At 34.3% G+C, this 14,922-nt stretch overlaps 2 protein-coding genes across 3 annotated transcripts in view; one reads left to right on the forward strand and one right to left on the reverse strand.

The window, feature by feature from the left end:
• Window positions 1–14,922, reverse strand: part of LOC145945963 (uncharacterized) — a 150,443-nt gene that overhangs the window by 114,210 nt on the left and 21,311 nt on the right. The window contains exon 7 of the mRNA XM_083055283.1: window positions 10,234–10,375. Within this exon, the coding sequence (XP_082911409.1) occupies window positions 10,234–10,375 (142 nt within the window). The remainder of the gene's footprint in view (window positions 1–10,233; window positions 10,376–14,922) is intronic.
• The window catches only part of LOC145945925 (uncharacterized), a 67,863-nt gene that overhangs the window by 42,608 nt on the left and 10,333 nt on the right, over window positions 1–14,922 (forward strand). The window lies entirely within an intron of this gene.

Here is a 14,922-nt window from a genome sequence, read left to right on the forward strand (position 1 = left end):
TTTGAATACTTTTATCTAATTTTAAAATTTGCCTTCTATTGTGCAAAGAATCTCGTGTTTCAGAGCAGTTAATCTTAATACTTTATGTCGGAATATGAATCGATTTAATAAAACGCGCGACGGTGCGCGTATAAATTGCCGGACATTAATTGCATCGTGGCATTATGCAAAGCGAACTATGCTGTACTAGGCTTTATTCCCTCTAAAAATAAAAAATAACGCACGAAATTGCAACACGCAACTCGATCTTATTCAAATGCTTATCAGTTTATATAGTATTAATAATTACATTAATTGTAACAAGGGATAATTATATTATTGAAAATACATTGATATCTTGATTCTTATATAGTCTCATGAAAGAGAGAAAATCGCGATTCTAATTCACGTCACATGCCTTTAAGCACATTTTGTTAATTTCACGGTACACGGCAACCAGTAAGCAACCATATTTTCTCGCGTATATACTGAACCGATATTATCTCGTTGCATATAAGTCCGGACCAAGGGAACGTGTAACGAGGCCTCCCTTAGTCCAACGTAAACATCTCTCCCATCTCCTCTTTCTCTTCTTCTGCATCGTTCACACATCGTCTTTCCCTTCGCTCCTCTCAATGCCTTCCTTTTTCGACAAGCCGCAGTGTCCGGCAATCGCCGCGACGAAGGAGAGAAGTAAGCACTTTCGCGCCTGTACTATATCGCGCAGCGCCGATGAATGCAAACGAGAACGAGTAGCGAGAGCGCGTATATGTTAACGAAAATTTCTTGGAATATAACCCCCTCAAGTTCAATCGTCCCTCTTATGTGTTCCCGAGCCGCGCGCTTTTAATTTGAAAGCCGATCTCACCAATGTAGATTTATTAGCAGGACCTGTGAAGTAATGTGTCCGAGCAATACGTGAGTTTACTACTCGTGTATGGCTTTCTTCGATTTTGCATGCGATTGTACGAGTTTAATGTTTGTCTCTCGCTAGTCCGCGTGATGAATAAAACATTTGTTTTAATTCGAAGAGAACCTAAAGAGCCTAAGACGATAGAAAAGAGGAGAGAGAGACTAGATATCACTAGCAAATTAATCGATATATCGCTTGATTTTATTCATACATATATGGTATACATATATGAGTGTGTGTACACATATACATATGTATGTTGAATAAAATATGCGCGTAACAAAATAAAAACTTGTGTGCTGTTTCGTTTATTTTAATATGTTAGCTATTTAGCTTTTATTATATGATTTTTGGATAAACACATTAACCATCAAAAGTTTAAATGCTACACAAATAAGGAGAGAAAGAAATAAATGAGGAAGACTCGCAAAATGATTTATAAAATTTAGTTCTTTTAATACGATGAAGTAACGATGTTTTCATAATGTAAGCAGATTTAAACGTTCGTAATGTGTTTGTCGATTGTGTCGTATGAATACACAAGTAGATTCCATTCGACTGATGACAGAGATGAAAAATGATTTGCGATCTCGCGGAGAGGCACGTATGAATTATCGCGGGTTTGCTAATGCCATCAGATAGCTGTCACAAAAGCGGAGAAATTACACAGGAAGAGAGACTAAGACTGGTGAGTGTATTAATCGTGCATTTTAGTGGATAATTAATTCGGTTTCAAAGAGAGCCACGAGTTAATTATATGTAAATAAAGATCGCCGGCACAGATAGGCAAATCATCAATCTTAACATGAAGCGGATGCAGCGCGCACTATATGCTCGTCGGCATACATGAATTATAGAAAACGGTAAATTGGATAATGGTACATTTATTATCGAAGATAGTGCATTGCATCTCGATTGCCCACGCGCGCGTTCGTAGCGCACGATTTCGCCGCAATAGCGATCGAATGCGCCGCTAACGATGATTGGTACAGAGTTAATTATCGTGTCCCCTATGTGTTATCTCTTTGGCAGCCTCCCCGTACAAATTACTCGAAGATTACGCGCCGAAGTTTACTTTATAATGACGCGTATTAATCACGACTAGGAAGCTGTCGTAATCTACGTGCCGCAGCTTAATCCCGACGATCGCCAGGTAATTAGTGAGTCTCGTGGTTAGGTTGGTGCGCCAACGTTTTCATTAAAGCCGCGAGTCGAGTTTATGACATTTCATTTAGCTTGAGATATTTCACAGGCCGCTTGATTACATCGTGTGATTACACGATTCGCGTTATTAAGTCCGTTGTCGCAACCTCTTTTCGGCACTCCGCGAGTAGCACATTGCAACGATAAAATGTATACATACACACGCACACATATATAGGTATATATATATATATATATATATATATATATATACAAAAGTATATATTTTATATAATATTTAAAAAAAAAGTTGTCATATTAATTTAATTATATTTATTATATTAATTCTGGTATGAAGTGCAAAAGACATTAGAATTAATCTTTCATTCAAATTCTTTAATTGTAAGCTTATAAGATAACAAGGAGACGCGCAGAAAAATGCTTTTATTTTTATTCAAGAATGCTGTTAAAAGCCGTTCCCTCGTTCTAACGCTTTGATACCGTGTATCTCCGGTGTGTGTCTAAATTTCTATCGAAAACCTTTTTTCTAGACTGAGCAAGCTCGACTATTGATACGTTCGTACCACGCAGTTTCCAGGGACATTTCGACATAATTAAGATTACTACTTGGGTGATTACGTGAAAACAACGTAACGCACCGGAGTCGCTCCGACGAGACTTTTTTATCTGCGGCACTTACTAAACTATGCCGAACATAGTCATCTTATCTTGACGACACTAAATGCGACGCGGTACCGGAAATATCCGCGTTCCATCTACCGATGGGACTACATTCGTTTAGGGATACTTGTAAGAGGCGCGATCGGACTCTCCAGAAGCGGCTGTTATTTATTGTCCTCGTTTATTTTGTTTCACGTAGGAGTACGGTCGAGAGAGAACGAAAGAAGATGTTAACAGCCGTCACGTATCTCTAACGTTAGATACCGTAGGTACATACACCGCCGTATCCGCAGCAATCGACGTGAATCAAGAGATTCGACGAACCCAGCGGTAACCCGCAGAGACCAACTTTTCCCACCCCGATTGCGGCGAAAGCCATCGACCTCCTGCGCGTTCAAGGAATGTTTTCAAGGAATTTTATGCGAACCACCCAGAAGTAGAAATCAAGAGAAAGAAACAGAAAGAGACAGAGAGATAGAGATCTTGTGCACTTCCTTTGGTTCTTCATCTGATAATTAAATTCTTTCCAATTTTACTCAAACTGGATTTGGTGAGCGCTGTCATAATTTCTTTTCAAACAATTTAAGATTCCGTGAAAAAAAACTCATGTACAAAATGTACAATATTTATCAGATATTATATAAAAATATTCGTACATATTTTATAATATCTCATTTTTTATTAATAATAATTTTTGTTAATTTGTTTTTATTGTCGCATCTCAAATATATATATTCATAACAGTGACTCTACAGATAAAGTTGAGAGATGACGCATATGGCTTGGACTATTGACTTTAAGAAATAGAGTCATCAAATTACGACTCATCGATTATACCGCGAACTGACTATAACGTCAAGTTTCATAAACGCGACAATAGCGTCTTTGTTTTCCTCATAGACCTCTTCTCGTACGCTATTAACGATAACGCGCGTGCCTCTTAAAGGTTTTTAAAGACGGACGGAACCATACAACTCGCGAAGAAGTACTCTTCTCTCCTTCTCGCTCTCTATCTTTCTGTGTTCTGCTCTTTCTCGACAACGTTGCGCACAACAAGCCGGCAGAAGAACCTATCCATTCGATTCTATTCTTACACTTTTACCCGACGTAGGTACAAACTTGACGTTGACGTGTACCAAGTGCCTTCGAGCGGGTTTCTCGAGTTCAGGGTTGATGTTGGAGTGAACGAGCGAACGATTCCGTTAACTAAGCTCTGTCTGTGTAAGCATAGAGTATTTCTCACGAACAGCCACTGGGAATAGCTCTGACTGGTTCTCCAAAGGAAATTTCTTACTTATTAATGCACGCGAATGGCATTAATATGCCAAAAATTCCGCTCACAAGATTAGACATTACATGATACACGACAAATTATCAATTGCATAATTTACATATTTACATTTTGCATATTGAAGAAATATTGAATTAACTTTATATGTTTCTGATATTAAATCGGCCTTTTTTAATTTTTATGATATTTAGAATATATTATATTTGTATTATTTTTTCTTTAAAGATTATTTATTATTTAAATCATATAAATTATTTATAAAAATAAAAAATATTACTGCGTTTATTGTTTTGTAAATATAACATGAAAGATATTTTAAAGATATTGGAAAGGTCTCAAATATATATATATATAATATAATTTCTCACTAAAAATATTTTCATAATGCAATTACTAATGCTGTTTCTGATTAGGAACTTTATAAAATATTTTTAATACGGGATTGAACAAGAAGTAACAAATTAGTACGTTTATATATAACTGCTTCGAATAATACAACATTAAACACATCTGACATTTGTTGAAAAACTAAGTAGATATTTATCTCGATTTATTGAGATGTCTTACATAATTATGTAATTATCGATGTAGTACTTTTGCTCCTATCGCAATTACTATCATTGTTTCTGATATTATATAATCATCATGACTATGGATTGCATCGTGCGGCGTATTTGGTACCGTTTTACGCCTCCGGGGAAGTGCTTCGGCTCGTCCGTTGCGGCGGCATCGATGTCTTCGGAAAGCTGCCAATCAAGGCGCGATCACACTCACCTCGAAAGGCAGATTTCAGATCTGAGATTGACCGATGCAATCTCTGAATGCCGCGTTCGATAACCTCGCGGTTAAATGCGACGTTCACCACGCACAAAGAACAATGTCAAACTGACGAGATTGTCCGGATAAACGCGTCATTATCGATCTTTGAGAAATCTAACGTACCTGAAAATCTCTTCCGCGTATCTATCTCTATCTATCTATCTGTATCATTCCTATCATTCCTATCATTGTAATTCTCTATGTAATTACCGGATTACTTTTTGTTTAAACCTAAATAGATGTAATTGTAGCCATATAATTTTTCTCATGAATTAAATTATATTAAATTTACAGAACGTACTCTACGATATAATTTTGTCTTTTCAGAATATAATCTTTCACTAGCGTAAAAAAAGTTTTGAAGAGATTGATTAAATTTTAATGTCTATAAAAGAAACTCGTTATGTAATAATTATTTTCTTCGAGGCTAGATAGTCGTAAAACTATTATCTAACATGACGCGATTTATTTGATGGTATACCATTGGATTAAACGAACAATATTATCTGAAAGCGAACCATTAAGAAAAATGCACAACTAATGATTCGAAAATGAGAGAACATTGATGATCAATCAACTCGGCGAGTTCGGCCGTTTCGCTTAAATAAGAACGATTTAATCCGCGCGATCCGATGACGAAGATGAACTTAAGAACTCTCGCTTCGTGAGACGAGAGCGGCTCCGTAAAGTGTTGATAATTGATATTTGATCGCGTGCCAGGCCGGCAATTAAATGCTTTCAGGAAGCCGCTGCGGCGTCTATGAGGTCTTTTTACCGTGCACGTCGAACGAGATAGAAAAAGAAAAAGAGAAAGAAAAAAAAAGAAAAAAAAAAGAAAATTCGAGATGAAGCGCACACGTATACACGTGGAAAGACAACCGACTGTCTGACTGTCAGCCCGTCTGTCTCGCCGGCCACACCTTTACCGGACAGACGAACGGAGAGAGAGAGAGAGAGAGAGAGAGAGAGAGAGAGAGAGAGAGAGAGAGAGAGAGATGGATGTGGAGGAGTATCGGCGGCTGCTGAACCTAGATGGGATGATGGATAACTCGCCCGGTCGATCGTTCACCTGGTGATGGATCTGTTCTCGACTATTCTTTATTCTCAGCCCTCGCTGTCTCCCGGAGTACCGATCCGAGACACGCTACGTACACCTTACACGCATTTTCGATCACGATTCATGGATCCGAACTTGTACAACTTTATCTCGATAGGTCGCAGATAACGACTAAGAAGGGTCGAATGCGTAAGAAAGGACTCGGCATATTAAATCCTATCAAGCTCTATACCGTTCGTCGCATTCGGCTGGATGAATGACGACATAATAATAACGTGTCTCTCTCCTCTTTCGTTAGCCCTGGTAGACATTGACGACGGATTAGAGTGACGTAACACGCCCGGGATTGCTTATATTTCGCACATCGTTAGGCCGCGGCCGAATGAATAATTCAGCGGTTCTCTTAATTTGAAATGTCATCACACAACCACGTGCGAATCTTCTTGGTCGCGAGAATGCGTACGGATGTAATACCGATCTGCGAACAACATTTTTGAAACATGCGACATATAATTTGCTGGCACATTTTGTTATGCATATTAAGCCTGATGTCGATTAGTTAACGCGACGTAGGATGTGAATAGACATGAACGCGTGATTTTTCACACTGGCTCATCTACCACGGTACTCCTTTTTTATTCCATATTAGTTCGTTACTGTCGATAACTAAATTAGAGAGATATCGGGAACATTTATATATATTATAATTAAAAATAATCGGGCAACGTGTATGTAAATCGCGCATTCCGGGTAGCGGGATGAAATGATTTACGCGCCATTATTAAGGTCCAATATATCCTTTACATGAGAGTTTGAAAGTCAACGGATTAGCGGTGAAAGTCTTGCAGCGTGAATTACGACGTGTCCGGAAGAGACCTAGCACGCACGATGTATGTTCAAAGCTGTAATCGATTTTTCGTCCCTATCGCCGTAAGAGATTATAGTCTATGACAATGATAAAGTTATCGAGAAATATAAAATATTTTTGGAAATATCAAAAAATGTAGAAGAATCTTGTTTAAAAGATTAATATGACAATTCTAGAAAAGATTGCATGATCAAAAACTAGCATTAAAATAGATTATTTATCAATTTATCAAACATTATTCCAACAAAAAAAATATAGATATTATATCAATGAGCAAAATAATTAATTTAAAACTTGTATATTAATTTCAATATATATACAATTTCAATATATATATTATATTCAATTTCATATATATTTAATTTCAATATATTTATTTCAATATATATTAATTTCAATGTAATAAATAAATATATACATATATATATATATATATATATATATATATATATGTGTGTGTATATATATGTGTGTATATATATATTAATATAAATGCATTAATAAATGAGCAATATTTATGGTAATTTATAACGAACTACCGCTATGCGAAAAGTACATGAAGGAAGTTTGATGATGATAGAGATAGAAGAATAAATATTGATGAGATGTTTGTTAGTTTGAAATACGATCTGTTTACATAGTGATACTTATGATCTAATTGTAAACACTGAAATTAAATATCTTTTGACATTCGAGTACGCACGCGTCCGTTAGTTCTATGCAATCTATGCGGAGAAACGTCTGTTCTTAATCCTTCCAACGTTCTCATACTTGTAACCGACCTCTCAAAAGCTCGTAAAGGTCAAATAAAAATGATTTGTGGTTCGGTTAAATTCACCGCGTCTGGGACTCGATTCTTGAATTCATTCGCAAGAGAAACGTATACGCAAATTCGGCTCTTACAGAAAAGTACGCATGGCTTTTAGCCAATCAACTTGCAACTTTTCTGTAAGAGCCGAATTTGCGCATACGTTTCTCTTGCGAATGAATTCAAGAATCGAGCCCCTGAAACCTCGCTCGTTACTGTTTTTTCACTCTTACGAAATTATTACGATTTCATTCATTTATTCACAGTGCCGCGTTGTTGATAGAACAAAATTGTGAATTTTTTAAAATATATTATATATCTATAGATTTATTTTATATTTATATAGATGTAAGCCCTCCTCTCTTTCTCGCAAATTAGTAGCGACGAAGCAGTAAAAAAGATAATCATGCTGTTAGATCAATATAATGACCTTACTGCATTTAAGTGCATTTAAAGATGTCTCTTATCAGCTTTACTTTATATGTCTATTTCAGCCGGTAGCGAGCGAATGTGGAAAGAGACGTATATATAATGAATCCTACAAAGTCACACAGGTATATTGAGTCATCAGGTAGACAAGACAACCTTCCAAACGACGCTTTTAAAATCTTTAGTCACGCGGGTTTTATTTACGAGCGTCCGACCAACTAATTTCTCGAATAACCACGTGAGATTTAGTATCACCGTACATGGGATGAGCGAACGTTATAACGATGAAAAAGTATTCTCGCTGGTGCAGAGGATCGCGACAGATACCACTATAGTGCTCTATCTATTCGCGCTCTATCTATCTAAATTATTTCCCAGTATATTTTATTTATTAAAATCTTTTGAGCAATTAATAAGTTCAGCGTCATTAATTCGTATAACTTGTGAGTCAACGCTAATTTTAATATACTGAAGACAAGAATAATCTGATTAATGACCTTAAAGTAATGAGAATGCGCTCTCATTCTCTTTCTCCGTATACAGATATTTTTTAAATTAATGTATGAATTTTTAAAAATTAATTAAGATCACGTCATATAGTATATAGATAATTAATTTTAAAAAGTATGCATTACTTTAAAAAAGTTGTACATGTTTTATTTTATGTTTTTTTTTATTTTATTTATTTTATTTTATTTTATTTATTTTATTTTATTTTATTTTATTTTATTTTATTTATTTTATTTATTTTATGTTTAATTACAACAGGAATTATGTATAAAATATACGCTGCATACGATACATTCTCAATGGTTTAATTTCTTTAAAATTATCTTCGACTTATTAACACTGTGCGTGAGAATTTGCACGAATTATAGTTGTATGTGTACTATATTTAGAATACATTTTTCTATTGAAATAAGAAGTGTCTTTCGCTAGCATAAATTTCGTGGACACAACCTTATGCGATTTTTATTAAGTTTATGACAGTCATTTCAAGTTCTTTCAAGTCATTCGCAGATAAATATAAAGAGTGCGATTAAGTGCAGCTTGATGAAGCATTAAGGAGTAACAAATAGCGGATGTAAGAAATGGCAGAAACAAAAGTCGACAGAAAGAATCACGAGATAGCAAAGTCAGCAGATAAGACCCGCATGTATGAAACCAGGCCAAGACTGACCAAGTGTTTCACCCACGAAGCCCAAAGTGAGAGACCGATTAAAATTGCGATGACGTCGACGGCAACGGTGAAGGACGACGGCTCAATTATTATCACGATGTAATCGTTTGACATATACAATATCTCGAGTTTTAAGCAATTTGTTCTGATGCATCTATTTGCGAATTCAACGATTAATTTGAAGTTGTCTTCTTTGCCAGAAATATTAAGACATAAGTTATAAGTAATTAAAAAGACTCCAGATAATTTGCATGTAAATTAAGTTTTAAGAACAAGGACAGCAAAATGCTATTATTCATCCGATTTCAAATATATTATTTTTACTTAAACGGAATTATAATTTACGTATTAACTAAAAGAATATACTCTTAGAATTGAATGTTTAGGAATTGTGAAAAAAAGACAGGATACGATTTTTAAAAATCTTCACTAAATCGACTCTAATCAGTCAAAGAATCTATAAATATATGAAAGGGATTATGAAACATTCTGTACATACATGCTATTCTGGCAAGGAAGATTTCTAATGCGTTTTGATGTGCATATAAATGCGGATAAATTATTATTATTATTAACGATGTATTTATCGACGATACCGTTCTGTGAATACCAGGAAACGCGATATTGATATTTGCGGTTTCATGGTTAACCACAGACTTGTGAATGTCTTATTCGATACGTCTAGATTATGATCATTTCCACCTTTACTTCTTCAAAAGATAATTAATGCAATGTCTACATTGTCTACTAAAAATTTGACGTTTATATTGCCTACGTGATGTCTATATATAGAGTCTATATATAGAGTAAATTGAAAAACTATAACTTTTAAATATTATTTTAGATATTATCAGTTGAGTAAAGTTTTCAAGCAAAAAAGTAATTATTAGAGATGTTACAAAATTCGTAACAGAAATTTTACAGTTATAAATTTTTTATATTACATATATATATTATGTGCATGTGTGAGTGTGGGTGTGACTTATATATGTATAATTTTGTGTGTGGAAATGATCGAATATCTCAATGTAATTAAAAAAAAATGTTTTTAGGTATTTTACATACCTCACAGTTGCCTCGCTGTCGCCTGATGCCTCCCCGGGCCTCCTCCTCCTCTCTTGGTAGCACTCACGACACTCGCGAAAACACGAATAATTACGATCGCCCGACACTTTACACGGCACTCCCGGGTTATCAGCAATGCTATCTGTAACAAATAAAATAAAATAAAATATTACTGTTTTAATTTTTATAACATATTATTATTTTAAAATTTAATTAGCATTAATATTTTTTGACAGAAATCAGCTGATTACAGCGTTAATTTGCTAATTAATTTTTAAAATAATATGATATAAAAATTAAAATAATAATATTTTAAATAATATGTTATAATATTTTTGACAGTTATCAGCTGATTTCTGTCAAAAAATATTAATGAAGAATATATAACATATTATTTACAACATATTACTATTTTAATTTTTTACCATATTATTATTTTAAAATTTAATTAGGAAATTAACGCTTTAATCAGCTGATTTCTGTGAAAAATGTTAATCGAGTTTAGACCAACTTTATATTATTTTTTAAAAATATTCTTTTTAATGTAAAATCAAAGAAAGCGCGCGCGTAACACGCGCTTGTGTTGTTCTAATACATTAATAAAATGAAATATGTTATCGAAATTCGTCGAATATGTCTTCATTTATCTACACGGATTTCTCATATAAAAAGAAATAATTTAAATTCATTTTTGGATAATAAAGGAGATAGAGCTTAATGATAGTCATTAGCAGCTTAAATATGCATTCTCGATGCATTCTCGAATAGTTATGTAAAAATTAAAATCTAGTATTATAATGAATGATGAATATTCTCAAATAAAAATGAGAGAAAGTTCAATAAAATCCATTATACACACATACAAGCATTGGATCGCAGTTTTTAGTAAGTTCCTTCATTACATAAGAAAGATAAGATACATAGCTCATCACAATGTCATTTTCACACGCGTGTCCGTCTTCGAAAACGCGAAACCTCCCGCGAGCCCCGTTGCCGCGCCGAATCGTTCTTTAATGATGATTAATGAGCAACGTATATATTTTTATTTTACGTTTCTATGTTTACGTAACATAAAATCAACCTTCCGTAATTAGCTAAATCGGCCGAAATCCGGTAAATTGTGGACGCGAAACATACTGTAACACTACAGTTGTGCGAGCGCTTAATTATTTCACCAATTTCCCAATAACAACCGTCGAACCTGCTTTTGCGAGACAAGAAACGCGTGCAATCTCATGACAGACAATATAAATGATGTAATGACAATATAAATGCGTCGATGAATAACAGTAATAAAATTGTACACGCGGAATAAAACGATAACTTTGATTGCATATTGGAAAAGTGATCTAATAATAAATTGATTAAAATAGACGATAAGTTCAAATAAGAAATATGAATTTTTTGTTTCAATTAAGCAAAAGCAATATAAGGAATGTAAGAAATTTTCCCGATTTTTATTTTGTCTTTGATTATGAAATCTAATCCATTGAAATAATCATACATTATTGAAAATTAGCCAGTGGTCGAATCTAATCGAGAATATTGATCAAGCAGTTGTATCTAATTTATCCAAATAATGTTCTGGCTATTAATTCAATAACTAGGTACTGGTTTCTTAATTATATCGAGTTTCTCATCATTTAATTAAAAATTACCATAATTGAATATTGACAATATTAGTCGACGATCCGAGAAAACAATTTTCTAATATTTCTAAATAAAAAAATAACGCATTATGATAGCAGTTTTATACGGATTTTTTTGTATTTTACAACTTGCTTGCGATTTATGTCCCATGTTTATTATAGACCGAAGAAAATACACGCAATAATTCCCCAAACTTATGTTGCCGGAAGACATTAATAGTATCCGAAACAAATATTGGCATATTATTAGACGCAATTTTTCGGTTGACTCGAGAGATCCATATTTATCGTAGAAAGAATGTAATTAAAGTAAATTTCTAATTACCTTGACGCAGTCAAAAGTCGTTTAAGTCGCGAAACGCACAAGGACAGAGGAAGTCCTTGAGCAAAGGTAATGACAACTCGCTGTAATTATACATTTGACCCGCGGCATAATTTCAAGACGCAGAGAGACTGAAAGAGCATTTTTGCTTGCTATTCAAATTGACCATGTCAAATATTCGTTGTCTGTCCAGTTTTTATATTCATATTTTAAATAAATGCAGATTGTGATGTTGTTTCGTTGTCGACCGATTGTCAACAATAATTGATTGAAAAGTCTGAGATTTTCGATTGATCGTTTAATTTAAAAAATAGTAGCAAAAAACCTTTATGTTCCATTCTCATTTAAATACAATATCAATAGGAATTTTACTTGCGAATTTCATATAAATGTCATACTATCTTCGTATTAGACAAATAACACTTAAAATCAAATTCTATTTAATTTTATTAAGAGCGATGCATCGATAAGCAGACAATCGTTTATGCGTGTTTTTGATATACTATAATGACTAGTCAAAAGTTGATTTATATAATATTTTGATAGAGAACAATTTTATATAACTATAAAATATTTCTAATGTACCCTGATTTCATATAAATATCTTAGATTATTTTTTATCAGTATTATATTTTTTATATTAAAAGTCGCGTTAATTTTCTTGTTGATGCATGAAGATGTTTGATACATAAAGAATTTTATACATTGTCACATCGACGTGTTCATCGCGATCGCAACTCTTACAAGATATAACAACTCGGGAACATGATACATAATTAGAGTAAAATATCTCGTACTCATGCATGTCACACGCTCGGCTCATCGATCGAGAGTCTCTTAAACGAGCCACGCCGCCCAAAACCGGCAATCTTCGTGCGTTGCCTACGAACAAGTAATTGCTAATTTGCATAATGATCGCACAAAGTGCCATCCTACTTGATTGAACACATAAGTTCTTTTACAAAGTCCAAACTGGAAATAAGCTACACACACCTGTATCCGAATCTTTCCTCGATGAAGTGGAACCAGAAATCACAAAACGTCGTAATAATAAATGTTAAACGAATACGAACCAGAATGACCACAAGGCGAGCAAATCAAACGATGTAATGAGCTGCGACGAACGAACAAACACGAATATTCATAAATCATATATAAATCATGCAATCAATTTTTAATAATTGCGATGTCGCCGCGACCCAAACCATACTCCAATTTTGCCGAATCGATATAAAAACCATGTAAAACAAGATCATGCCATAATTTACGCCGAAATATAGGGACTAACTGTCGCACGAACTTTGGCGGTGGCAGCGAACACGTGTAAAAACGAGTGTGTGTAGTATTCGACGTGCCGCGGTTTGGCATCCCACGTATTGACCCCCCACGGATCGAAAATTAGATCCCGGCCCGGATCGCGAGAAAGCCGAAGGGAGAGCAAGAGAGAAGGAGTGCCCGGTTATTCGCGCGGACCCGTAATTGGAGTCCGGAATCCCCTGAAATACGAGGCGGGTTCTGGACCACCTGTCGAAATGGATCGTGGAACGATCTTTCGACGGCGAGACCAGTAAAAAGAGGATTCGCGCGAGACGAATACATACGAGAATATATACATACAACGTGATCGCCGAGGCCGAATACATCGCCGTATGATATAGGCGTACGACTATCGACGAAATCTAAAAAAATATCCAGCAGAAGAAAAAATGGTTATCGACGAAATCTCGTCGAGAAACTTTAAAAACGATATACGAGGACCAGTTACAGTATCCGTAATGGTGGAATAACATTGAATTTGCCGATCAGCGAGGCTTGTCGATTTCGCACGCAAGCTTGCCGTACATTATTGTCGAGAAAGTATCGCGACACGGATCCAATGACTGCTTTTGTTATTATGTTTGAATACATATACGCGTTTCCGTAGCGAGCAAAACGACCTCGCATAAAAAAGAGCACACATTGTTACAGATATAGATATTATATATTATTTTTACGCGAGGACAACTGGGCTCTATATATGTACGTATGACGAAGCTCTCTAAAATTGATCGAACTTGATACAGATGTTGATATAAAGTTACAATTTTGTTTATATCATTGATGACGATATAATTCTAAATTTACCAATATTCACATTCTTTCCAAATCGAAAATTTAATTAAGCAGTAATTATTGGTTACAAAAATAAAGTGCCAATATGTACAATAGTTCAATTATGTTTCGGTCCCGCTGTCTACTACAAAGTATGATAAATTTAAAAAATTATCAAAATTATATAAAAATGTATAATTTTTTCTTTAATCATGACGTTATTCTTTTCAACAAAATTGCAGAAATTAAGACGTGAAAAAAGAAAATATTTAGAATACTTATTAATATTTTTGGAAGGCTGTTATACAGCATTATAGAAATATTAAAACAAGAAGTAATTATATATATAGCTTTTAATTATTATAATTATGATTACTTAATGTAAAATGATAAAAGAAAATATATGCTAAAGTTGTATTTTAATTTTTAAGATATTAGGGGACCAGCATTATAAAACAATTTTCCTATAAATAAATATATTTGACAAAATATAGTAGCTCAAATCAGAAAGTAAGAACATGGCAATATAGTAAATATAGTTTCTTTACGTAACTAAATTTTAGTTGTTAATGAGACAGAGAAGACCCGCAAAAGGTTATTAACTCTGACATGCAGGTTGAAGAGACT

Source organism: Prenolepis imparis, unplaced genomic scaffold (assembly GCF_030444845.1).
Source record: "Prenolepis imparis isolate NDT839.2.m4 unplaced genomic scaffold, iyPreImpa1.0 SCAF_2, whole genome shotgun sequence".
Taxonomy (NCBI): domain Eukaryota; kingdom Metazoa; phylum Arthropoda; class Insecta; order Hymenoptera; family Formicidae; genus Prenolepis; species Prenolepis imparis.